Source organism: Dama dama, chromosome 14 (genome assembly GCF_033118175.1).
Source record: "Dama dama isolate Ldn47 chromosome 14, ASM3311817v1, whole genome shotgun sequence".
NCBI lineage: Eukaryota > Metazoa > Chordata > Mammalia > Artiodactyla > Cervidae > Dama > Dama dama.
Genome location: NC_083694.1, coordinates 11,072,029 through 11,099,180, shown reverse-complemented (window position 1 = coordinate 11,099,180; position 27,152 = coordinate 11,072,029). Strand labels below are relative to the sequence as shown.

Genomic DNA, 27,152 nt, shown 5'->3' with positions numbered 1-27,152 from the left:
CAGCAATGCATCGCACCCCACAGCACTAATTTCCATAGTCGACAAAACCTCTCTTTGCATAGATATGTATGTAAAAACAGAACATTCAGTACAGAGGCCAGAGTGCCATCGAAGGTAATTATAGGGACAGTAAAGTTCTTATACGCCAGCAAAAACGCTGGGTGTTTCAGGGAATTTCAGAACCTGATTTCAAAAGGATCATACAGGGAGGAAATAAAGTTTAGCATGGTGGACTCCTCTACAGCATATATTTGTAAGTATGACATTCTGTAAAATAGTTGAATACAATGATGTTTGCTTGATATAAATGACTACTGGATGTTTATTTCAACAGCAGAAGTGTTAGCAGTTTCCTTCTACGGAAACAAAGAAGCAAACCTGCAAACACACATTTGTGTGGCCTAGGTTTTGAATACTTAAAACTTAAAGTGATATGTGTATAAATGAAGCTTCTAACTTGAGCAGTAAAGGAAATATTACAGTTTTAAAGTATGGTCTTTCATTTTATGTGTTTTTTTGAGTGAATGTGTGTATATGTTTAGATAAAGACATAAAGTTAGGTATTTCAAAATTGTTTGTTTCAAAAACCATGCATTACTAAATGATTAGTTCCATCATATAATAAGCTGTACTGATTCCAGGTGTAGGTTGTTAGTTTCTAAAAACCATTAACTTGATTTTATGACATTTCTTCATTCTTTAATGTTATACCTAAGCACAACTACACATATTACTTTTTTTAAAAAAGGCAACAACTTTGTGTGCTATGGCAAACAAAATCTCACTGAGATAAAAAATTTTCTAAATCTTATATGACATGTTACACTGTAAAATAAATGCATTTAAATGCCAAAACAACTAATGAACAGAAAGACTATCAGGATAATAAAAATGTTTTTAAATATGTTAAAAGCCTCCATTTAAGAAAATGTATTTATTTTCCTATTAGTTTGAGAAATTTCATTTAAGTATTAGAGGAAATTGAATCTATTCCTGGCATATTATATATCTCTCTTAATAGTAATGCATTTAAAACCACTATACAAATTCAATCTCATAGATAAAAAATAGTCTTTCTTTAAAATAATCAGGAAAAAAGTTGGAGGCAAAATCAAATGGAAACCTAAATTTATTCTAAATATTCTATGCTTAGATAGCAAAAGTGCACACTAGTTTTACCCAGAGGATATTAAATAATAGGTAAATTAACACAATATTAAGTAAGAAACAATAATTTTAATAAAGCAATGGAAAATATAAATTTTAATTTTATACTTTTATAATATATAATTATATAATTTTATACTTTTAAGTATAGGAATTTTTATAATATCAATGTATTAAACAAAAAAAAACTAAATAAGGAGTTAATAAATAAAAAATGGGGATAATCATAATCCAGTACTTACAAAGTGGAAAAAATATTTGCTTAAAATGTAAGGCAGGGTATTTATAGATATCTTTGCCAAATATGTGTTCTCGATAACTCACATGATAATTTCTTGTTTGTTTTTGTTATTATTTCATTTTTAGGTCAATGGAATGTTTCCACATATCTTACCACCAATATGAGAAAAAAATGATTATTGTTGCTGAGAAGCTTGGTGAGTTTCTCCAATTTAAATCAATTCTATACCTTCTCAGTTTAAGTCATTCTTTCACAGGAAACTCTTTTCCTTGTCAAAACAGAATTGTTGTTCTATGGAATAGCTGAGGCTCATTTTTATTTTTACCAGTAAATGACCATGTATGTTCTAATTCAAAGGTCTAATTTCACCAAAAATGTTCTTAATTGGATTTAACTATAATCAAGACAAATATGATTTATCAACAGGATATTTTAATCAAATTCTAACTGTCAAGAACTATACTTTAAATTTTCTTTAGAATTTACTCCTTTTGGGAACAAAAATATTCCTTAAAAGTTTGCAATTGTAAATAGGAAAGTGTTTCACTCTGTCACTCTACGTTTTGGTAACTCTAGACATGGATACGCTACTTAATGATAAATATTGTTGAATGCAAGACTGCAGACATTTCTCTTTAAACCACTAGTTACTTTGGAAGTTCTTTGTCCTCACACTGTGAATTGTATTTTCTTCATTTTGTCAGATGAAGTTCCAAAGTCTGCCTTTTCTATTCTCTTTTTAGAGGTATGAGAATTATAATTTCTGAAATTTACCTGCTCTCCATCTTCCAGAATTTGTTTGAAATACTTTGTTTTCTGTCTCCTTGTTTAATCTCCCTTTTCCTTCATGTTGAAGCCTCATACATTCCTTCACTATAATTTTAGTAGTGTTGGTTGGAAGAAGTAATAATCTTAGAAGTTCAATCTGTTCTAGTACTAGAAACTGGGTTAAATATTTGCGCATCTATCTCTTGGTTTCAATGTCGGAGGCATCACGAGGACATGGGGAGTGTTCTGTGATGTTCCAGCAAAGAGGAGGTGCATACTGACAGTGAATCCAGCAGCAATGGAAAGGGAGAATGCAGGCATGCAAGGGACACGCAGTCCCAGGAATCTTACAAGATGAACATCATGATTCCAGTCACCAGGACAGTAACCAACAAGTTCCATTTCTTAATGGACTAGAAAACCAGAAAACGTCACCAAACACAGCTTTGGTGATCTAATTTTTCTATGTAAAATATATCTTCTGCATAACTCTGTCACTAAATATTTACAAAGGAAGATTACAGGGAATGTATGCTGACACATGAATAAGATTAACTGGAACAACTTACGAAGTTTGAGCTGAACTTGAAAAAGAGGAAGGAATGCAGTCTGACAACGCATGCTTCCTGTGCATGCAGAAGCCTTAGGAAATACTTTCTGAGGGGCAGGGTTATAAGAAGCCGAAGGAGGATCAATCACATTAACTGGAACAGAAAGTTTGTGCATGTGTGTTTTTTTTTTTTTTCTAATATTTGCAGTTCCGTTTTAGAGAAAAGGAAATTAGGCAACTGAGAATTTTATTAATATACCTAAGTTCACACAGCTAGTAAGAGCCTGAACTCAAGCGCATGTCTGTCTGGCTTCAGAGCCCAGGATTACTTTAATACGCCCTGTCGCCTCTCAGGAGCTGCAGGAGCCCCCTAAACGCCGTTGTGCCTGAAAATTAACCTTTACTGTGCTTCTGACCTCATGGGTGTTGCACACTAGAACTGCTCTGCTTTTGTCAAACAGGCCCATCGAATTTTTAAAAGAAAATAGGACGACTTATCAACAGACGTGAACTTTAGATACACAGATCACCAATGTGTGCATGTAGAGCCAGTAGATCAAGCGAGGCAACAGTGAGGAATAAAAACTATGGGTAAAGTAGAGCTGGGAGCATAAGTCCAGGCCAGTGGAAGGCAGAGACGATCAGCAACACTGACAGGAAAGGCACACGAAGGAAAGAAGTCCTCCACCATCCTCCCACTTACAAGACAGGCAGACAGTCATGGGGGGCCAGCACAGAGATGGAGAATCTTGGAACCTGGACAACATGAACACAGTTCAGGGTCTGTCTGATTTACACACGGGATCAGTTAAGTACAGCCAGTCACTGCAATTGTTTTCTCGGCCTCCATTATTTCAGTGTTAATCACCTTCAGTCAGATCTGTTCTTCTGGAAAAAGACTTCTTTTCATCACACTATTATTTAAAGTCCTCAGTGAGTTTTTCCTACCATCAGAGTAGAACCCAGCACTGAAGGCCATCCAGAATCCATGAGCGAACACATCCCTATAATAAACTCTCCCTTTGCTTTAATTTGCATGTATCTATATTTGCACTCAAGAGTCCTAATTTTGTCCCATCCTACAGAGATATTTAACAATCTGTCCCTTGGTCCCCCTGACAGCAGAGACTCATACAGAAAGTGAAGTCCATCAGACCACAGCACCCATAAGTTCTCGTCCCCAAACCTGCAAATACCCTTAGATTTGCTCCTGCTTTCCCCACCCCTCCCAGTTACAAGGAGGGAGTAACTTCCTCCTGTGCTTCCACCAAGACGTCTCAAAGTCCAAGCTCCCACATTCTGAATCCCTCCTCCACCTCATTTCTCAGAAACCTGAAATTCTACTGATTTTCTCTCTTTCTCCTATGTCTTCATCTGCTGTCCACGGTTACCACGGCCAGCCTCAGGCTGAGCCACTCACAGTGTTGACTTCGTGAATGATGTCCCCAGAGATGTGTGGGTCACGATGGCCACACAGCATAGCGCTGCGTCTCCATCTCCAGTATGCCTTTCTATCTACAGCTCTCAGAAGGAAGGAAGGAGAGAAGGAGGCAGGGAAAGAAGGAAGGGAGAAAGGAGGGAAAGAAAGTGCAAACAGCCTGTACAAGCAGCCCTATGTCTGTCCAGGTCTCCATTGACTCTAATATTTTTCCTTCTTCCTGCCCTTGCCACTCCACTGAAACCATTCTCCCTGGGGTTAGAGATGACCTTCTCACTTCTGATGGACAGTTTCAGTCCTTTGCTCTCTGAATCTCTACCCAGGTCCTAAGAGTTAGCCATTTTCCCCTTTTGACAGTTCATGCCTTGGCTTCTGTGACACTCTATTATTCTGATTTTCCTCCTGCAAGCCTCTCTTTATCAGTCTCCTTCTGAAATACGTGTGTTCATTCATCTGTCTGCAGCCACCTGCTTTTCTCAGGTTACACTGTCTTCTGGACCATCTCCCCTTTTCTTTTGGCTTCTCCTATGTGTTTTAGGAAAACTGCCCATGTTTACCTTGAGGTTGAATCTCTTTTACCTGAACTTGTTTCCTTGCTTTCTCCCACCCGGAAGAGCCAATACATCAACACGTTATGGTAATTCCCCCTCCCAAACACCTGAAATCTATCCCTTCCCGCTATTTCTGATGACACCTTCCTCATCTAAGCCTGTACCGTCCCTCTCCTGGACTCCTAACTGGTCTCCCCAGTTCCACCCTGGCCAGCCTACTATCCATTCTTCCACAAAACCAATCTCAGATGTTAACACGCCTATTCCATATTTTCAAACTTTCACTGATTTCCAGCTTCTTACTATGAAACTGATGGCATGGAAAGCCTATGGTGCTTGGCTTCTCCCTCCCTAAGAACTTCATCTCCTACCACACTCCTGCTGCAGTGAACACTTCAGAACCTCTTCGAGCTCCCTCCTTGCCACACGTGGACTCACACAGTGACCACATCCTTTCATTTCCTCAGCGAGGATTTGACCCACTGGCTCCTGACCTGGACCCAAGCTGCATCTCTCCTTCGCTCAGCAGTTCCAGCTCATCCTCTAGGTTCCAGCCCAGCTGCCACTTCACCTCAATGCCTTCTCCCACCACCTCCAGGTCCGGTTAGGTTCTGCTCCCGTGTGTACTCATGGGAGTACCCTATACTTTCTGTCGCAGAGCCCCCACGACACAAATTTTCACTGCCTGTGAGTGAGGATGGGAAGAGGAAAGACAGGATTTATGTAGACCCCTGGCAGCCAGAACTTGGCACATAACAAGTGTTCAACAGAGGCTACCCATGAGTCAATAAAGACCGATATAAAAATGTTTATCCTTAACAACTCACTGTAGTTAAGTGTGAATGTATATTTAGCAAAATATTTCCAGCCCTCATTGTAAGATGTAGATTTGATTATTCTTAACAAGCGTTTGAGTGTTTTCTCAAAATCCAGAACTAAAAACTTTCTATGCAATACATTGTCAGATAAAGCCTGGGCTGACTAAACTCTACCTGAATTTTAAAGTCAAAGTTACAGTGACCAGAGTGGGGAAAGTCAGGTAAGCAACACTCCACTCAGAATTTGCTCTTAAAAGAAATCTTACTTTTTACTTGGCTATTTACAATGTTTTATTTGGTTAACTACAAAGAGACCAGCTCTTGTTCCGTATAGTGAGAGATCTTCCTATAAAAATGAATTACTTGACATGAGAAGACTTGAGAGTTGGTGAATTCATTGTTGGGAGGCCCTACATGGAAAGATTTTTTTGGAAGAGCTATATATTTTTTAAACATGTTATTAGAGAATAGGTGGGCCAGATGGCTTCTAAAGTCACAACTCAAAGTGCCTATATTCCCATGTTTTCAAAATTATTTATGACGTATTTATGAGTCATTCTGTTCTCATCCCTCCTTCTCATTCCCATAGTAGTTGTGTTCCATTAACTTCAAGAGCCCATCCTTATTTTTAATGATTAAACTTTGTGTGTTCTCTAGACATAGACTCTAACATATAGTACTTTTAAATGACTAAATTATACTAAGTAAATGCTGCATTTCTCTAGAAAAATGAGCAGGCGGAAGTGTTGGATTTGTAAGGTGTGCAGAGATGAATCTAAGAGACCCCCTTCAAAGTAAGTCACATGCAAATTCTATTACCATTTTAATGTATATTTTTCACATGATAAGTAGGGGTATGTGTATTCAACTTCTGTCAATACATTTTGCTCAGAAAGTAAAATTTGCATTTACACATGAGTAATTCCACCAGAAGGGTAATCATGTATTACACTAAAGTTCCATTTTCCTTATTCATGGTTTACACTTGAGAATTCAGCAAGTTAATGTTTTTAGAGAGTCTATTATGAACAAATATTCTTAGATTTTTTTAAAAGTCCTATATAGCTAAAACTTTACATGTTAAGATGAGATTCTTTGATCCAAAATATTTACATAGTTCAAGTCCTTTATCCACAAAGTGCCAAACCTTATCCCTGGTTGGAAAAGGTAAGACTGGAGGGATAACCAAATGCTCATCAAGTGTCCAGGTCTCTTCTACATTTTGTCATAACTCAAAACGCAGCTGTTTGGATGGGGCAGTGGCTACACTAAAGTGGAAAGTGTAATGCCCGAGGAGGGTAACAAACCATTTCAGTGGATTTGCTCACCTCAAAGAACCCCCAGGTGGAGGACCCCTGTGAGGTTAGCCAGGGAGCCCGACAGCCTGCATGGAGACTCAGCTGTAGACACACGTCCCCACCCCCATCACCGCTGGAGATCCTGGCGTGCAGGCTCCCACCCTGAAGTGCCCAAACATCCAAAGATGCTGACCAACTACCACATTTATGGGGAATGGAGAGTCTCTGGTGGTGGGTGGGAGAAGCGGAAAGACCCAAAGCTCAGCATTTCAACTGACCAGCTGATGCTGCTGAACTGCACAGACCTGTGTGAGAAGAAAGAGGAGAAGGCTGGCTTGGGGACAGCTTCCTTCGGGTCTGCTGATAATTTTCATAGAGCATCGCCATCAATGCTTGGCTTCCTTCTACCTGCCCTGGAGACCCACCATCAGGGAAGGTGAAGGTCAAGGAAAGAGAATTCATGTTCCTCAAAAACCAGGAGATAACGGTCACTTGATAAATGCTTTACATTCTTGACCTGACTTAATTTTCATGATAACTTTGTAGATAATAAAACTGAAGCTTGTAAATTTTAATTTAGACTAATAGCTATTGAGTCCAGCATAGGGATTAGAACCAAGGACTGTCAGACTCCAAACTCTCCTCATTCCTCTCTGCACTACGTTGCAATGGCTCAGATGTTCCCGTATCTGTTTGGTACCTGCTCTCTCTCTCTACCCAGAAGGAGGAGGGAGCACAGAAGTGGAGCAGGTTATCAGAGAATTCGGTAGATGAGGGAAAAAATCTGATTAGGATTATTCTGATAAGGGATAATTGTAGCCATGGAAGAGCATGAAATAGGAAAAACCAGAAGCAAAACTGGGATTAAACCAAAACCAAATTTAGCTTCACAACTTTACCCCTAACCATAATCACCCTAAATGTGATGTATCTCCATAAATCTCATGCTCCTTGGAGGCACAGGAATTCCCTTGCCAACAATCACCAACACCAAACTCTGAGCTACCCCAAGACAGCAACAGCATCTCCTCCCATCATGAAGGTCATCTTCTTTCCTACATGACGATTAGGTCTGCTTTACACCTTGCAAACACTTTTCATCTCACTGGATTGAAAAGGTTATTTTCGGCTTCTGTTTTTAGAGTTCTAATAAGAGAAGAGAACAATGAGTCAGACACCATTTCATGGAAATGTTTGTTGAAAGCGATCTCCACGGCAGTGTACTGTTAAGCCTCAGCAATGATGCAAACAGTCCATCTAGAGCTAGCAAGTGTCATCTGAAGGCTCAGAAAACAAAGGATATCGGACCATTTTAGGACTCTCAGCATTTTCCATTTCCCAGATTACTTTTTTAGCCTCTTTAATCTGCCTTCATTGTGTTAAATACCTACTAAAGCTGATGGCTGTCCCCTCAACACTGAGTACTGAGCTAACTATACCAGGTAACAGCCAATGGGCAGTGCTTGCCGGTATCTGTAGTGGCCTTTGATTAGATGCAGTCATTAAAATGAGGAAAATTAAGAATGTATCATAAACTGAATGGCAATGAATGCATTGAGTATTTTAAAGAGGGGAAATAAAATGACTCACAGGTAAGAACAGTCACTTACCAGTTGACCTCAAAAAGTCCACTAAAATGAACAGAAATGAAGTCTTGAAGCCAGTATCCTCCACGGATGTTGTCAAAACTCTTCTCATACTGTTTGGATCAAATGTAACTTGATATATCATTCAGAGTAATAAAAACTAAAACACTCAATATATTTAAAAAATCCAATAACTGACCAAGAAATATTTATACACTGTAAATACAGAGTACTAACCTTATCACATGAATGCAGGCCAATAGGCTTTGTGGATAAACTCTAAGATTCTAGCAAACACATGGGCAAACACATGGCTGGTGGCAGCAGCACAAGACCTACAATCCTTTTGAAAGCATTGGTTCTACTCCTGTTAATCTCAGAAGGAATTACCTTACCCGTGGGCATGGCAAGCCTCAATGACAGCTGGGGTGTATTTGGTTTTATTGGTAAAAAATTAGAATTTATCAAAACACTCATTGAGAATAATTACATATACTATGGAGTGCCCCCTTGTAGATTACTGCATGATCACTGCAAATGATAGTGATGATCAGTGATTATAAATTTACAGTTATAAATTATAATACTATAAATAAATGGTTGCTAAGACAATTGTGAAGACAGAAAAGGCTGATTAAAAGGGTGTGTGTGTGTGTGTGTATATATATACACATATGTATGTGTACATGTATATATACACACATACATGAAGCATGCACACACACACACATAAACACACATACACACATGCTCAGAATGATTACTTCTTAGTTAAAAGCACACAAACATGCCTACAACCAAAATACTAAAAAGAAATACATCAAAACATTAACAATGGCAATTTGGGGTACAGAGACTATAGACTGTAAAACACTGATTCTTTATCTTTTTAAAATTCATCTTAAAACATCTTATCAGAATTTCAAGTTTATTCTACTTTTATATTTTTATCATTCTAACCACATAGTAAAAATAAAATGTAAAAGATCACTGGGAAACAGATTTCCATCCAAAACTATACAAAAAGAGAATACAACTATATTGTGACATTATTTTCAAGATAGCATATTTCTACTCAACAGAAAAAAAAAAAAAAAAAAAAAAGCTTGAGAATATTTTAGTGCAATGAGAACCTTTTGCTTCTTTTCAAAGCCTTACTCTGGAAGAGGTATTACAGTGGGCCCAGTCTTTTGAAACATTGATGGCTACAAAATGTGAGTATCATGTGTATGTTACTTGTTAATATCTAGTCACTTTTATGCTTGGAGGAAAGGAGGCACTTGATGATGTACATGTGCTGCTCTTCTCACACCCTTCTAAATGGCAACTGCCAGTTAAAACAAGAAACCTGAAAATAGTTTGTCGTGTCAACCACTATTATTTTGTTTGGTGTTAATTAAAGCAAGATTAGTCACTGTCAATGTTTATTCTTCACGAGTATATGTGTAAAATCTCATGGAAATATGCTTAAATAGAAACACATACTGAAATATATTGCCTTACAGCAGTTTTCTAAAGTTATAATAAAAAAAAAACCCTGACAATTTGCTGTTTTCAGTGTCTTGAGAAGTAGAATAAATTTGAGTTCTGATGTTCTAAAACTCCTCAAAGTTTGCTTCTAACTTTATCAGTGTCTGACTGAAATGGGACTTTATATAGGTCCATATTTCGTTATATGTGTCAGCATTCAGATCGTATAAATGGAAATAAGTCCATATTTAGTTACATGTGTCAGCATTCAGATGGCATAAATGGAAATAAGTCCATATTTAGTTATATGTGTCAGCATTCAGGTCATATAAATGGAAATAAGTCCATATTTAGTTAAATGTGTCGGCATTCAGATGGCATAAATGGAAGATGACAGCAGTGGGTGTCAGAAAGATAAAGTCAGAGGCTCAACACAGGAAACTGAAGGAGTGAGTAGTCAACTGTTTGGTTGGGAAGTTGGGAGGCTGTAGGGAATGATAAGGGGCTTCTTAGGTGGTGCAGTGGTATAGAATCCACCTGCCAATGCAGGAGATGTGGGTTTGATCCCTGGGTCGGGAAGGTCCCCTGGAGAGGGAAATGGCAACCCACTCTAGTATTCTTCCCTGGAAAACTCCACAGACAGGGGAGACTGGTGGTCTACAGCCCATGGGGTTGCAAAGAGTCGGACACAACTGAGTGACTGATCACACACACACACAGAAGAAATGATAAACACAGAAGACAGGTACAAAGAACAACTAGGGGAAACGCAAAGAAAATTCCTTTGTTTGCTGAACGTGGCAATTTTTTCAAAATGCCATTTGTTCCCCTCAAATGTCTGCCAATGATTTATATCTCTTTTACCTGCGAGTCCCTGTTCGCCTCTCTGTGACTGTTGAATCTGTTCACACCTATTGACTGTGGAAGTGGAGTTGGCTGTGCTCCCAATTTGGGCTTCCCACGTGGTGCTCGTGGTGAAGAATCCGCCTGCCGCCAATGCAGGAGACACAAGAGACCCGGGTTCAATCCCTGAGTCGGGAAGGTCCCTTGGAGTAGGAAATGCAAATCCACTCCAGTATGCTTGCCAGGGAAACCCCACGGACAGAGGAGCCCGGCGCGCTGCAGTTATTCTGGGCAGGGTACTTCCCGTCCCGGGGCCCCGCCATGCTCCTCTGACCGCAGGGCCCCACGCGGCCCGGAGGCGGCTGCTGCTGCCGGGCCTGCAGGGCCAGGGCGCAGGCGCGAGGCCCGGCCCCGCCTCCCGGGCCCTCGGCCAGCGGCGCGGGCTCTCGCGCCACGGCCCCGCAGGGCTGGGACCCGCCGCCCCGGGCTCCGTCGCCCCCTGAGCCCGCCTGATGCAGCAGCCCAGCCTGGCGAGCAGGGAGGCCCGCCCCTCCTTTCTCTGATGCCCTCGCCCCCGCCTCTCACTTTTCAGGGGCACCTCACAGTCTGTGATCCAGTTTGCCAGCATGATTGCCGACTTTAAGATAATCTTTCCGGTCAATTTTAGGACACTGGTATAGGAGGAAGAGACCAAGGTGTAAGTTCAGTTGACTACACTGATTAATCCTCTGTTAATAATTTGGAGTTCATTCCCAACCACTAGCAATCCACACGGTGCAACATTGCCAGATTAATTTCCCTCCTAGAGTTTATTGTTCTTCATCTGTAGAATGGTCTGAGGTCATCTCTCCCTTCAGCACTGCTGCGCGGGTTAGATATACACCCCCCTGCTCAATGCCTGATACAGATGAGGCACATAGTGATTGAGAGTTCCCTGGTGGCTCAGGCGGTAAGGCGTCTGCCTACAATGTGGGAGACCCGGGTTCAATCCTTCGATCCATGGGTCGGGAAGATCCTCTGGAGAAGGCAATGGCAACCCACTCCACTACTCGTGCCTGAAAAATCCCATGGACGGAGGAGCGTGGGTCGCAAAGAGTCGGACATGACTGAGCGACTTCTCTTTCTTTCTCTTAGTAATAAAGTGCTTGTTTTGAATATCCTTCCTTTTTCTCTGCCGCCTACTCAGAAGTCCAAAATCTCCAACTTGGTTTTCAGCTCTGTACCTTACCCCAGTGCTCTTGCTAACACGTACCTCCAGCTCTGCCCCTTCACATACATGCTCTTCTGCCCGTGTGATGACTACTCCATCTTCTACATCCATGACTCCTGGTCCAGCTCTGCACTAGGCCTTCTCTGGCTCCTTTATCTACTCTGCCCATCCTTAGAGGTAACGTTCAACTGCCACTTTCTCCTCTTGGAAAACTCCTGGAAGTATTTTTTTCTCTCTCTTCTGTTAGTTAATATCATTATTTACTTTGCTTCTAATTATAGCTATTTTGTGTACTGGATTTTTTTCCCATATCCCCTTTCTCACTAGATTATAAATTCCTAGGAGCACAGATCACTTCTCATTCACCTTTCATCTTTCCTCCCAGAGGCTGAAAGCATGCTTTGTACCTAATGGGCAGGCAATAAATGTTTAATGAATAAATACGAGGCAAATGCTACTAAGAAAAGATCAAAACACCAAACTATATTATGTAAGAGTTTCTGTGCCAGTCTTTTCAGCCTTATAAACAAAGTAAACGAAGTTAATTACTTGGAAAAAAAATTTCAAGTGGGATCTTGGCTAGACTTAGCAATTTCGAGATCTAGCATCATGAGGCTAAGTCTAAAGAAAAGACAAGCACAGGGAGACAGCATACTGCTCTTTACAGAAATCACCAAAATAGGGTAGGAATCTTACCAGAAATTGAATTCCTGTGAAATTCACGTACAAACTCAAAAATCACACAATTAAAAGTTGAAAAAACAAATCATTTTCTAAGACATGCAATTACAAAGATAAAACTAAGAATATAAACATTAAATGTGCCAGAGAATAGTGTGTGTTTACATTAACCAAGGACAGGAATAAAATGCTTCCTCTAGCTAAGACATGCAGATGCCTCCATACAGATTAAAAGACAGTTTCTAACAACATGTAGTTCAGAAATCCACAGGGCAAAGTTTCTTGCAAGGGGCAAATTTTGAGCTGAGATGTAAATGACTCAAATTTTTGTTATTTGATAAAGTTCTGACTCTAAGTATGTTAAAGATAGGGAACAGTTTTAGAAGAAGTAAAGACTAATACTTTGGCTACCTGATGTGAAGAGCTAACTCATTTGAAAAGACCCTGAGGCTGGGAAAGATTGAGGTCAGGAGAAGGGGACGACAGAGGATGAGATGGTTGGATGGCATCACCGACACAATGGACAAGAGTTTAGGTAAACTCCAGGAGTTGGTGATGGACAGGAAGGCCTGGCATGCTGCGGTTCACGGGGTCACAAAGAGTCGGACACGACTGAGTGACTGAACTGAACTGAAAGACTAATGAGTGCTTCTTTCAATGAAGGTGTAGGATTCCTCAGGATTTGCTGTGAAAACTGGTCTCATTAAAAAATCTCCACAATGAATTAAATAGAAAGTACCCTTCAAAAGATGATAGAAAGTCCTTCAAGTTTCCAAACATCAACAATTTTATGAAAAAAAAAAAAATTATTTTCAAATGGGCATAAAGTAGTAATAACTTTTTGAATGGGTCAGGAAAAAAACTGTCTGAGGTATTACTCATTGCCCCATAAAAATATCTGAGTATTATCAAAGATTTTTCCTTGAGTGAGGCTTACCTAAAATATGTCATGGCACCCCAAACTATTATCAGAGTGAGAGGCATCACTAAGATGTAAAGTAGAAGGAAAACCCTGTGGGTATTTCTGAAGGCTAAATCCAGTAGAACTAGAAAAGACACAGAAATGTACATTTAAAAAGACCAGGGGCTTACCAGAAACCAAGTTGGCCAGTATCTTGCTCTTGGAGTTCCCAGCTTCCAGAACTGTAATAAATTTCTGTTGTTTAAGCCTTAAAAAAAAAAAAAAAAAAAAAAAAGACCAGGGGGCCAATGATCACTTTGCTTAATCAAAGTTTTTATTATTATTTTGATTAAAATGTTAGAAAAGAGTGCAGAAGGCTCATACATGTATTTACTGACCAAATCTCAAAAGATGAGGATAGAGGTTTATTTATGTTTCTTTATGTTTGAGTAAACATAAATAAAAATAAGTTTAAAACTGCGACTAATGCCCTTGGATGAGTCATTCAATCCAGGCACCAGTGAGAGGCCCAGAGGGTCACTGTGCTCAGCTCATGTGCACCCTCTAGAGGGAGGAGAGAGACAAACAGGCAAGCCAATTAATAGATAAATTAATTCCAGAAAGCAGTTAAGTGCTTTGAAGAAAATAAGCCAGGCTGTATGACAAAGAAAGGCAGGAGTAAGAAGGAAATTCAATGACATGATTAGAGACAAACTGTAGGACAGTGTAAAGCTTTGAGCTAAGAATTGAATGACAAGGAGTGGCCAGTAGCACTGGGGTCAGAGAAACTCAAGCAGAAGACAGGCCCTGAGGTGTGAGGGAGGTTAGCACCTTAAATCAACCAAAAGAAATTTAGTAGGATAGGAGACCAAGGCCTTACAGGCCACATGAACAACTTTAAACAGCAGAGTAATGAGCATTAATGTACTTTTACAAATACCCTTTTGGGGGGGTGCGGGTAGGTAAGGGAGGAAAGGGTATTAACAGGTACAAATTTCTAGGTATAAAATACGCAAGATACAAGGATGCAATGTACAACACAGGGAATATTACCAATATTTTATGATAACTTGATACAGAGTACAATCTATAAAAATATCAAATCATTATGTTTTATCCCTGACAGTAATATAACAAGTCAATTAAAAAGTTAATAAAAGTACCCACTGGTTCTCCTCTGAAGAAAGGAAGCTGAGAGACTAGTTAGAAGGCTATTTCAATAAACCAGCTAGGACTGGAATTCAGTGGGGAAGACAAAACGAGGAGTAATTAGCATATAGATGTTAATCAAAGCCACAGGGCTATGAGATCACTTAGAGGGAGAGTTCAGAGAGGTAAGCAGAGATCCAGACGTGGAGCTTAGGTGCACAGGAATATTTCCAAATCCAGAGATGAGCAGGGGTTTGTGAAGGAGATGGAAAAGAAGGGTCAGGTGAGTGGAGGGTGACCAGGGCGGCTTATCTTCACTGGAGGCAAAGAAGAGAGCACTTCTGGAGGTGTGCACTGTCTGAGCCTGCAGGGGAGTCAGGGAAGAGGCAGAAGGAAGGGTGACCACAGGGAGTGGCAACATGGAGATCAATGGTGCCCTGACCAGAGCAGTCTGGGGGTTGTTACTGGTTTTACTTGGAAAATAGAGCAGCACATTTGTAGATGACGGCAACCTTTAGTGAGGAAGAAACGGATGGCATAGAACAGAGGGGGGCGCCATTGTAAGAGTGAAGGAGAAACAGAAGGTAACCGAGAAAGCAGTTAGGTAGGAGCCACAAAAGAATTGTTTGGCCAACCCAAAAAGGAGCTGGGATCCTTCCTCTTGGGAAGAGAGTTAGAAAGGGCAGGTACAGTGGAGGGGGCTTGGTTGATTTGCTGGAGGGAAGATAAGGGAACCTCCGCCTGATTAAACGTGTGTTCTCAGCTAAGTCTGAGGCAGCAAACGGAGGAGAGGAAGAGTTGGCATTTTAAAAGGGTCAGTTCAGTTCAGTCGCTCAGTCGTGCCCGACTCTTTGTGACCCCATGGACTGCGGCACACCAGGCTTCCCTGTCCATCACCAACTCCCCTGTCCATCACCAACTCCTGGAGTTTGCTCAAACTCATGTCCATCGAGTAGGTGATGCCATCCAACCATCTCATCCTCCGTCGTCCCCTTCTCCTCCTGCCTTCAATCTTATACAGCATCAGGGTCTTTTCTAATAAGTCAGTTCTTCGAATCAGGTGGCCAAAGTATTGGAGTTTCAGCTTCAGCATCAGTCCTTCCAATGAATATTCAGGACTGATTTCCTTTAGGATGGACTTGTTGGATCTGCTTGCAATCAAGGGACTCTCAAGAGTCTTCAATACCACAGTTCAAAAGCATCAGTTTAAACGGGTAGGAAATCATTTCTCAAGATTTTGGAGAGGCACAATATTAGCAGAAGATAGCAGGATGACTATCACTAAGGGTGATACTGAGTGCCCATCTTAAAATTTTCAGCGATGATTTCAAGCGAGAAAGCACGTTGTGTATTTTTCCTTGGCCTGTTGCCATTCACTCGGGCACAAGCACGAGAATAGACACGTAGTTAAGCACTTTTGCATCAGCATGAGTTCTGACTCTGAATTAAGATGGCATCAATCTTAATTTTGGTCAGAATCATCCTTAAATGTACTGAATGCTTCCCTCGGTTTCTCACTGGTTACAGCCACCGCGGACAGCCTTGGGAACGCCAGGGGGAAAGTGCAGGCTTATCGCAGGGCTGGAGGCACAGTAGCTGCTCCACGCCATGAAGGCCTGCGCTGCTGGGGAAGCTTCATCACAGCAGAGGGTGGACACTGCAAGTCACTGAGGGACACTGTCGTCCCTCCTGGTGTCCCCTCAGCTCTCCGCATCTGTGCTGCTCCCTGGAGACTGGCAGTTTCCTACACCATCCTTTATCCTCTGCTTCGCTACCCAGTGTGGTTGCCAACGGTCTCCCTCCTCAAGCTCATACTCCCGATGCTGCCACGCCCAGTCCTTCCTGCTTGGCACTTTTGTTTTCTTTAACTTCTCATGTAAATCCTCACCTTGCAGGGAAAACAATCGAACAAAACCTGGCCTTTTCTAGACCTCTCTGTTCAGTTAGTACATCTTCTATCTCTCTCTCAATAAACCAAAAGTAGCAACAGTGCCTCCTATAAGCCTCTGGTCTTTAGTGCTTCCTGGATGCTGAATAATTAGAGGCGGTCTCTTTACTTTTCCAAACCTATAGAGAGTTTCTTTAAAATACAGACGCATGAGGGATCCAAAAGCCTGGATGGGCCAACATTTTCTTATTGGGACCAACATTTCCTTATCTGCTATCTGTGACGCAGCAGGTCAGCACAGGGCATGCAAAGCTGAGGGCGCTGCAGTCCTCCTTCTCAAGGGGCTGGCAGGTGAGGGGCGACGGAGAAGTAACCCAGCAACCAGACAGACCCTGACACAGATGGAGATGGAATGAGAGTGAAAATAAGCATGGGTGATGTGCTGTTTGTCAAATGACAGGAAGTACCTATCCAACCTCCTGGAGGGACAGGGGCTCCTGAGAGATTTCTTTTCAGAAACTGAGATACCGAACTTGGTCTGAGATCCGTGTACAAAGCCCGCGTAGGCAGCAGCATGGTGGTCACACACTAGCTGGCCAGAACAGCAGGGCCCACATCAGGACGGTGTGCAGGGGTGACAAGAGGCTGGAGAGGTGGGGACTCACCATGAGAGCAATGGGAGAGGCCGAAGGCTGTGAATAACAGGTCATGGCCAGATGTTTGTCTCAGAGATTTTTCTCCAATAAAAGTGCAGAAAAGACTGAAAGCAGATCAGATGGATGAACTTAGACTTTTTAAGATTAGAGAGTTTACAAATATTCTCCTCAAATCATAAACAAAAGTAACATATAAAAGTAAACAGAAGATAATGCCATAAATAAAACAAATAGTATCTTTAATATACAAAAAGACCTAGAAATTCAAGAATACACTAACAGTGCAAAAGAAAAGTAGATGAAAGATTTGAAATTCACAGAAAGAAAAGAAATGATCTGGAAGAAAGAAAACATGCTTAAGCGTTAATTTTTTTTTTTTTTTTTTTTTGGAGTGGTTTTTGCCATACACTGACATGAATCAGCCATGGATTTACATGTGTTCCCCATCCCAATCCCCCCTCCCACCTCCCTCCCCATCCCATCCTTCTGGGTCTTCCCAGTGCACCAGCCCTGAGCACTTGTCTCATGCATCCAACCTGGGCTGGTGATCTGTTTCACCCTTGATAGTATACTTGTTTCAATGCTGTTCTCTCAGAACATCCCACCCTCGCCTTCTCCCACAGAGTCTAAAAGTCTGTTCTGTACATCTGTGTCTCTTTTTCTGTTTTGCATATAGGGTTATCGTTACCATCTTTTTAAATTCCATATATATGCGTTAACATTTTAAAATACAAATTTAAGTAATTGCAAGTCACTGGTTTTACACAATCTGATTGGAATGGAAGGAGTGAGTAGACATGTCAACACTGCTGTTACAAATGAAAAATAATGAAATCTTTCTGAAAGAAATGTTAGAATAGGTATCAGGAATCTCCAAAAATAATACATCATCAATCTAGTAATTCTACTCTTTCAATTCTAAGGAAATAATTAGAGGTGTAAAGATTTATAATCCAAAATGTTCAATTGTAGTACAAGTTACAACATATACAGGGTAAATAATCTAAATGTTCAGTAATGAAAACTTGGCTAAATATAATATAGTGCAGCGGCCCCTGCAGTACCATTGCAACCTTTAAGAGTTCAGTTCAGTTCAGTCACTGATGAACGCTTTCTCATCTCTCCTTGCTTTTCTTTGGAACTCTGCATTCACTGGGTATATCTCTTCTTTTCTCCTTTGCCTTTAGCTTCTCTTCTTTTCTCACCTATTTGTAAGGCCTCCTCAGACAACCAATGAGTCAGTTCTTTGCATCCGGTGGCCAAAGTATTGGAGTTTCAGCTTCAGCATCAGTCCTTCCAATGAACACCCAGGACTGATCTCCTTTAGGATGGACTGGTGGGATCTCCTTGCAGTCCAAGGAACTCTCAAGAGTCTTCTCCAACACCACAGTTCAAAAGCATCAATTTTTCAGCACTCAGCTTTCTTTATGGTCCAAAGTTCAAAAGAATCAATACTTTGGAACTCAGCCTTCTTTATGGTCCAACTTCACATCCATACATGACTACTGCAAAAACTATAGCTTTGACTACAAGGACCTTTGTTGGCAAAGTAATGCCTCTGCTTTTTAATATGTTGTCTAGGTTGGTCATCGCTTAAGTGTCTTTTAATTTTAAGAGTAAACAGGAGAAAAAAAGGAGCAAACAAGACAAAGTGTTTGCAAGAATGATACAAAATTGCTTTCACTGTAAATGCCAGTAAGGTAATTTGAGAGTGTGTCTGTATTTGTGAAGATGAATGAATACTGTTTAAATAGAAAGTTAAACATGAGCAAAAGACTAAAAGGGCAAAAGGAAGTATATCAAGTTGTTAAATTCTCTATTTAAAAACCATTTAATAGTACTTTAAGTTCTTTTGCTATACAATAATACAGCAAAGAGAAGTTAGGAGAAAAACCAGAAATGATTAATGTCATTGAAGTCAAATCAGAGAATTTTAATAAAACAGACTTATTTTAAAACCTCATGCAGAGGCTGGTAGAATTATGGAGCTCATTTTCCCTGGTGGTTTATATTAAAAATAAAATGGATTCAATATTGCTTTAGAAACATTTCTGACGGCAGACAGCCGCACAGCTCACTCTTAGGATTTAATGTATGCCATGAGCCTTGCCCCCTTGCAGAAAATGGTCCTGGGATAGATGGGCCACCATTCTGACCCAGACAAGAGCAATGTTGCGTTTCCTTCTTACATGGAGATACCAGCATGTGTCACCTTGTGTATCGTGGAAATACTAATTGTGGTGACTAATATGTGAAGAACACAATGCTACTGCTAAGTCACTTCAGTCGTGTCCGACTCCGGGCAACCCCATAGATGGCAGCCCACCAGGCTCCCCTGTCCCTGGGATTCTCCAGGCAAGAACACTGGAATGGGTTGCCACTTCCTTCTCCAACGAATGAGAGTGAAAAGTGAAAGTGAAGTTGCTGAGTCGTGTCCGACTCTTAGCGACCCCATGGACCGCAGCCCACCAGGCTCCCCCGTCCACGGGATTCTCCAGGCAAGAGCACTGGAGTGGGTGCCATTGCCTTCTCCAAGGAACACACTAGGGAGCACCAAAGGCACTGCTCTCATGCTTCAAGGAAAACAGTGTACACTACGTGTGAGATGAACCTAGTTCTTCCACCTTCTGAGTTTAATGAGCAGTTCTGCTGTGTATCCCTGTTACCCTGCTCAAGCAGAATCAAGGTCTCTGCTCAGAATGGAGGAGAACGAGCCACGCAGAGCTGCCTCACCTGATTTGGGAGAGGCTTTCCCACCTTGTAACCCTCTTGTTGTAGAGTCAGTGGAAAGGCCAAAGTGAGCATCTCAGGTCTGACTTTACTAATAGCTTGGATTCCTGGAACTCTTTTGTACAAATGCATTGTAGGCTGCTTAACTTGCCTAACACAAAAAAATCTGTCATATTTAAGACAAAATCCTATAAAACATACCCATCATGTGAGCACTTGCTGTACACATCAGTCATATCAGAAATCTCAGACAAGTTCAAGTGGTCCCAGTCAGCTTTCACTAGGTTATGATATAGTAACACATGGTATGCAAACTCCCTGATTTATTACAAGAGAAATGCCTTTCTTGTGCACACTACACAGGGACTGGGGTCGACTGTAGCTCTGGTGCAGGTCTTTACTCTGGCCTTCTGACTAAAGGAGCAGCTCTCCCAGAATGTGTCCTGCTCACAGTGGGGAGAGAAGCAGTGGTGGGACCTCCAGATGGTCCCTGAGCTTTCTGTCTGACCCGCCCATGGCACTGTGCATCCCTGAAACAAGTTCAGTGAGCAAGGCTGATACAAATGGGACATGAAAGAACAATTCTCCTACAAGAAGGGCAGGGATAATTGAGAACAATACCACCATCTACCACATTAGATAGCTATAGAAAAATACATGTGGTTTCATCAGCAGAGGACTTGGGAATATTGAGAATTGTTAAACTACTTGGCTGGCCCCAAAAGACCCTTCCTGGGCTCAATCAGGAGGGAAGTTAAGGAAGACACAGATGCCGGCAAGTTCTAGAATAAACTTTTCACTATAAAATGAAGCTAAACATAAAGACAAACACAAATTCAGAATACTATAACACGGAATCTCATACTGGTTTCCAAATTATCCCCCCACCCCACCCCATCCACTCAACCCATGCAACCAGCCTGGTGGCTAAGTCTTTCCAGGGTCTGTAGATTTCATCTGGCAGCTCGTTTTTCCCCTATTCCCCAACTCGTTTATTTTAGGATCCTGTTTTCTGTTCCTAATGAAGCACTCAGTCAAAATTTCTCCAAGTATAAAAAAATTGCTTTTTATTTTCTTAAATAGAATTCTAGTTCTTTCAATGCATACTGCAAATTATTGGCTTCCAGCTTTACTTGTTAGGCCAGAAATGGTTTTCTATTTTGATTTGTTTCGTTTCATGATGTGCCTACCCATTCAGCTCTTTCTCCAACAGGAATGCCAATTGCTACATCTGTATTCTCTGAGCCCACTTTTCTGTGCCTGTGATGAGGTTAGGCACATCTTAAAGTAAATTGCTGTGAAAATAAATGTTCTTGTTTTAAGTTTAAGGTAAAACATATTCCCCATTGGGTAGAAATATTGAATCCCATATCCTTTCCTGTGTTACATTTTTATATATGCCCTACACCCATCTCATCTGTCCTCTCAATTCAAACATGCTTCTTTTGAACCATCTTCCACTCAATGTTCTGAATGCTACACTTGCTTCCATAATAATAATGAACTAAGCTCTAATTTTGTGTCTTCCTAGGATAGCACATTTCTTGCAGATCACCAACTTTCCTGAACCCTAAAGCTTCCTCAAAAGGCATTATTAAAATCTGTCTCCATTTGAGTTTTTCTGGTGAACACAAAATACCTTAATTGTTATCTTCATTTTTGTATCTGTGCTAACAAGCAGTAGAATTCAGGAGTCAAGGAGCCTGGTTTCTATGCTAGGGAACTCATTAGATCCACTGTCTCATGTGAAGATTTAGGAAAATATGATTTTACTCACCATAGCCATTCCCTCTGATTACTATTATTTCTTGTAACAGTTAATGATTGTAAGTTATTGTTCATCAAAAGCCTATGTTTCTTCATGTGTTCAATGTGCCTACATACCTGTTTCTATCACTATTAATGGAAAGTTACTCCATTATCTGCATTTAGCAATTCAGTTTCTCAGATGTGCCAAGAGACTTCCTAGCCACCAAAAGAAGTGTAATGTTTTTCTCAGAGCGTTCATCTTTAATCTTCACAATACTTGACCTCCTCAAAGATTCTTACTAAAGCGTTAGATTTGTGAAAGCTCACTTAACTCTCTTCTTCAAACACTAGAACCCACAGAATAGTGGCTTAATGGAAAAAGTTCCTCCCACACGTCTGCGCTTATCTTCCCACTTCAGGAAAGACCAGAGCACAGGACGGCCATCTCTGGCATCAAGTGTCACTTACTGGTTATTCTGCACATCCTCACAGTGCTGCTCTAGATTCTGGGATAGTTTCCAACACCCCATCTGAATTCCAGTCATTGCCTAGTCCTTCATTTCTGGTGTGAACCATAAACCATGAACATGAAGTTGAATTTTTCATTATCCTTGTTCTCCCGCTTTAGTTGCATATGAGACACATCCCAGACTATACAGCCTGATCACTTTATCATCTTTACATGGATTGGATATTCTCTTTACAACCTGAACATACCTGTTTAGCTTTAAACCTTGCTCTTATCCTCCAGTTTGTCTAGAGGTTTTAGATTTTTCATCTCAGTTTCATGATCAGCGCTCTGTCCACTGATCCCATTTAAGTCCTGTTTCTGGGTCCCTGTGACCTATCCCAGCCACACCAGTAGGCATCTTGCTCTGAGTTACACAGAATAAAGGGATGAAGGAATGACCCCACCACTGACTGGTGTTGTCAAAACATGCTTCCGATGCATAGAACTAAGTGAGATGTGGGATGTGTGTGTGTATCATTATATAATATATAATATATTGTTAAATAATTTGGGGACTCTGATTCAGGCATTAGTTTTAAATTGTACTACATATTGTTCAGACTTTTTTTTATGATTTTGACCCAAGAAAATAAACTGATTTCTCCTCTACTTCTAGATGGTCCGGTGGTCTATGCAGCATACTTAAAAACAGAGCACAGTGATGAGAATATTAAATTCTGGATGGCATGTGAAACCTATAAGAAAACTGCCTCACAGTGGAGCAGAACTTCCAGAGCAAAGAAGCTTTATAAGGTTTACATCCAGCCACAGTCCCCTAGAGAGGTAACCACACCTGACTATGCCAGAAACTGGAAATCAATACCTCCCAGGAAAGCGTTAGTGTCTGTCAAGCACACATATGTGCCAGCAGTCTACACGCAATACCTCCTATAATGCTATGAAGTCAGTAATGTTAACCTGAGTTTACAGATAAGAAGCCTAAGAATCTGAAAAGTTAACTTATTAATACCTTCTCCAGTATCACACAGCAGTTAAGAGGGAAAATTAGGCCTGCCTGGCTCCAAAGCCTCTCCTCGTTAAATTATCTTAATTCTCAGGAAAGTATAAAAAGAAGTCCTTATAAGAAGAGTTGACTCTGCTACAAGGACCTACAGATACACATACCATAGTGGTGACTTCCCTAGTAGGGTGGGCAGAGTCTGGAGCACCCCACCAGGGCTCCTGCTCTGCTTAGTTTAAAACCAGCAGGTGGGTCACACTGTTATTACTGCCCATCGCTTACCACTGCAGAAAGAAAATAAAAAGTTAGGAGTGAAATAGATACACTGAGACTCCTCCTGGTGGAGAGAGAACCTGGTGGAGGAGTGAAAATTCTGATCATGAGGATGAGGACAGAGGATGGTTTATGAGATTCCTGTCTCTCAGGAGAGTCCGACATTATTGACTTGTTCCTCAAAACTCTTGTCTGGAAAATATTTGGTTTATTGAAATAACCACTTCTCTCCCCTATTTCTCTACTTCTCTTCACTGTCTTCCCATTTCAGGAGATGTTCAGTTAAATCAACATCTATGACTATTTAAGGAAGGTAAACTTTAAAATAGCACCAACTTCCCTTTCCTTTAAAAGAGGACTCCATCTCATAAACTTCCTTGTTTGCAGACTCCACTAACAAACCACTTGCATCCGCCTATGTAAGCAGTGGTTTCTGAGATTTCTCTGGTCATGGGCTTCATGTTTTGTGTGTGTGTGTGTGTGTGTGTGTGTGTGTGTGTGTGTGTTTTAATCTGGGATGTGGAGTTGGATGTTTATTTTTTAAAAAGCAAGGAGCTTATCTCATACAAGTCTTTTAAGATGTCAATGAAAGTGCAGACAAAATTACCCTATTCCACTGAAAAGTACAGCAGGAAATAAACCTTTCCATTCTATTCTCATCTTCAATTATGCCTACTTATGCTTCACATGTAATTTCACTCTGCAGATTAACATTGACAGTTCAACAAGAGAAGCTATCATCAAAAATATTCAAGAACCCACTCAAACATGTTTTGAAGAGGCTCAAAAAATAGTGTACATGCACATGGAAAGGGATTCCTATCCCAGGTTTCTGAAGTCAGAAATGTACCAGAAACTTCTGAAGACTATTCAAGCCAACAACAATTCTTGACCACCACTCAAAAGTTTAAATTGAAGATGGTATACAGAAAGTGTTGGTTTTGTTCTTCTCATATAAAACTAAATAAATAAAATCAGAAATAGAGTAGAAAAGAAGTAGAAGAAATCAAGCCATAAATTGATTTCTGGTTCTCAAATAGAAACGGATGGACTGCAGAACTCTTACAACATGAATAATACAATTTATGGCATACCTATGTAGCTGACTTAATATATACAGAGAAGGAAGGTCTTTCTTCATAAACAACATATGTAACATAAATAAATAAACGTGAACAAGGGATTTTACTGTACAAATCAACTAAATGATAAAGTTTTTACTGTACAAATCAACTAAGTGGATTTTTTAATTAATGAAATTTTGCTGTCATAACGCACAGATAGTTCAGTTCTTTAAAAATTATAGCTATATGAGTTGTGTCTCTAGCATGAATGTATTCTTTAAATAGAGTGCTTGTAGTAACTTTATTAATAACTAGTAGACAAACCTGGTACTCAGAGTATAATCAATGGTATTATATCATGAGCAATATAAAAAGATGTGTTCTTTAAAGATATTTTAAAAATTTCCTGCTATTATGTGCATAACTCTACTTCTATATCATATAGATCTTCTACATGTGAAAAATTCCAAATGAGTCTAAGCTATTTAAATGTATGAATTTCCTCATTTATTTCTGTACTTATATTGCTATGGGGTAGGAAATTTGGTTCCTATATTTTGATAATTTTTTTCTCACAATGTGAAAACATCACAATCCTGAAAATCAATAAATACAAATATAAACTAAAAACTTTATAAGTATGCTATTTTTTTTCAAAGACATGATCAAGTTATTTTTCCAGTTAAAAGACTGTTTTATCTGCCCTGTTATAGAAGCTTCTTAGACTCTGTCAGGAGATTCCAGAGAAAGAACTCATATGTCTGTTTGACTTGCTTTGTTCAGCTCATAGCAAAAGGATACATGTGCCATAGGAATGGATAAACATTCTTTACTTTTGATCGAGAATAAGTTCCTTAAAATATTTAATACCATTATTCCAAAGAATTAACTGTAGGAAAGTTTTGATTGAGATTTTTAGCTTTAGTAGGAAAAGTATTTCTCAGGTCTCAAATTTGATTGCAATAGCATTTATTTTAAAATGCCTGTAAACCTAAGCTGTATCACATGAAAGTAAGGATTAACTGGAATCATTCTCATTAAACAAAGAATTATTATAACATAGAATCAATATTTAGGAGTTCATTTCTTTTTTATTATTTTTTATAATTTATTTATTTTAATTGTAGGCTAATCACTTTACAATACTGTGGTGGGTTTTGCCATACACTGACGTGAATCAGCCACGGGTGAACATGTGTCCCCCATCCTGAACCCACCACCCACGTCCCTCCCCATCCCATTTCTCTGGGTCATTTCAGTGCATTGGCATTGAGTGCCCTGCTTCATGCATTGAACTTGGACTGGTCATCTATTTCACATATGGTAATATACACATTTCAATGCTATCCTTTCAAACGCTCCCACCCTCGCCTTCTCCCAACAGAGTCCAAAAGTCTGTTCTTTACATCTGTGTCTCTTCTGCTGTGTTGCATATAGGGTCAGCATTACCATCTTTATAAATTCCATATATATGTGTTAACATGCTGTATTGGTGTTTCTCTTTCTGACTTACTTCACTCTGTATAGTAGGCTCCAGTTTCATCCACCTCATTAGAACTGACTCAAATGCAGTCTTTTTTATAGTTGAGTAATGTTCCATTGTATATATGTATCACAGCTTTCTTATCCATTTGTCTGCCAATGGACATCTAGGTTGCTTCCATGTCCTAGCTATTGTAAACAGTGCTGCAATGAACACTGGGGTACACGTGTCTCTTTCAATTCTGGTTTCCTTGATGTGTATGACCAGCAGTGGGATTGTTGGGTCATGTGGAATTTCTATTTCCAGTTTTTTAAGGAATCTCCACACTGTTCTCCATAGTGGCTGTACAAGTGGCTGTACAATTTGCATTCCCACCAACCGTATAAGAGGGTTCCCTTTTCTCCACACCCTCTCCAGCATTTATTGTTTGTGGACTTTTTGATGGCAACCATTCTGACCGGCATGAGACGATACCTCATTGTGATTTTGATCTGCATTTCTCTGATAATGAGTGATGTTGAGCATATTTCATGTGTTTGTTAGCCATCTGTATGTCTTCTTTGGAGAAATGTCTGTTTAGATCTTCAGCCCATTTTTTTATTAAGTCCTTTATTTTTCTGGTATTGAGCTGCATGAGCTGCTTGTATATTTTGGAGATTAATTCTTTGTTAGTTGCTTTGTTTGCTATTATTTTCTCCCATTCTGAATGCTGTCTTTTCACCTTGCTTAGTTTCCTTCATTGTGCAAAAGCTTTTAAGCTTAATTAGGTCCCATTTGTTTATTTTTACTTTTATTTCCATCACTCTGGGAGGTGAGTCATAGAGGATCTTGCTCTGATTTATGTCAGAGAGTGTTTTGACTATGTTTTCTTCTACGAATTTTATAGTTTCTGGTCTTACATTTAGATCTTTAATCCACTTTGAGTTTATTTCTGTGTATTGTGCTACAAAGTGTTCTATTTTCATGCTTTTACAGGTGTTTGACCAGTTTTCCCAGTGCCACTTGTTAAAGAGACTGTCTTTTCTCCATTGTATATTTTTGCCTCCTTTGTCAAAGAAAAGGTGTCCATAGGTACATGGATTTATATCTGGGCTTTCTATTTTGTTCCATCTATATTTCTGGCTTTGTGCCAGTACCATACTGTCTTGATGACTGTAGCTTTGTAG

At 40.1% G+C, this 27,152-nt stretch overlaps 1 protein-coding gene across 5 annotated transcripts; it reads left to right on the top strand.

The window, feature by feature from the left end:
- Nucleotides 1-81: 81 nt before the first annotated feature.
- On the top strand, nucleotides 82-25,572 carry RGS13 (regulator of G protein signaling 13). 5 transcript variants are annotated; one of them, XM_061160025.1, is made up of 8 exons: nucleotides 82-253; nucleotides 1,534-1,604; nucleotides 5,183-5,313; nucleotides 5,681-5,754; nucleotides 6,259-6,327; nucleotides 9,570-9,631; nucleotides 22,822-22,988; nucleotides 24,146-25,572. In XM_061160025.1, exons 5-8 carry the CDS (start codon nucleotides 6,263-6,265, stop codon nucleotides 24,329-24,331), a joined length of 480 nt encoding a protein of 159 aa, XP_061016008.1. In that variant the 5' UTR covers nucleotides 82-253; nucleotides 1,534-1,604; nucleotides 5,183-5,313; nucleotides 5,681-5,754; nucleotides 6,259-6,262; the 3' UTR covers nucleotides 24,332-25,572. The 5 variants fall into 5 exon arrangements, with proteins under 5 accessions (XP_061016008.1, XP_061016006.1, XP_061016009.1 ...); XM_061160023.1 differs by lacking the exon at nucleotides 5,681-5,754; XM_061160024.1 differs by lacking the exon at nucleotides 5,183-5,313 and having other exon boundaries at nucleotides 83-253.
- Nucleotides 25,573-27,152: the final 1,580 nt, after the last annotated feature.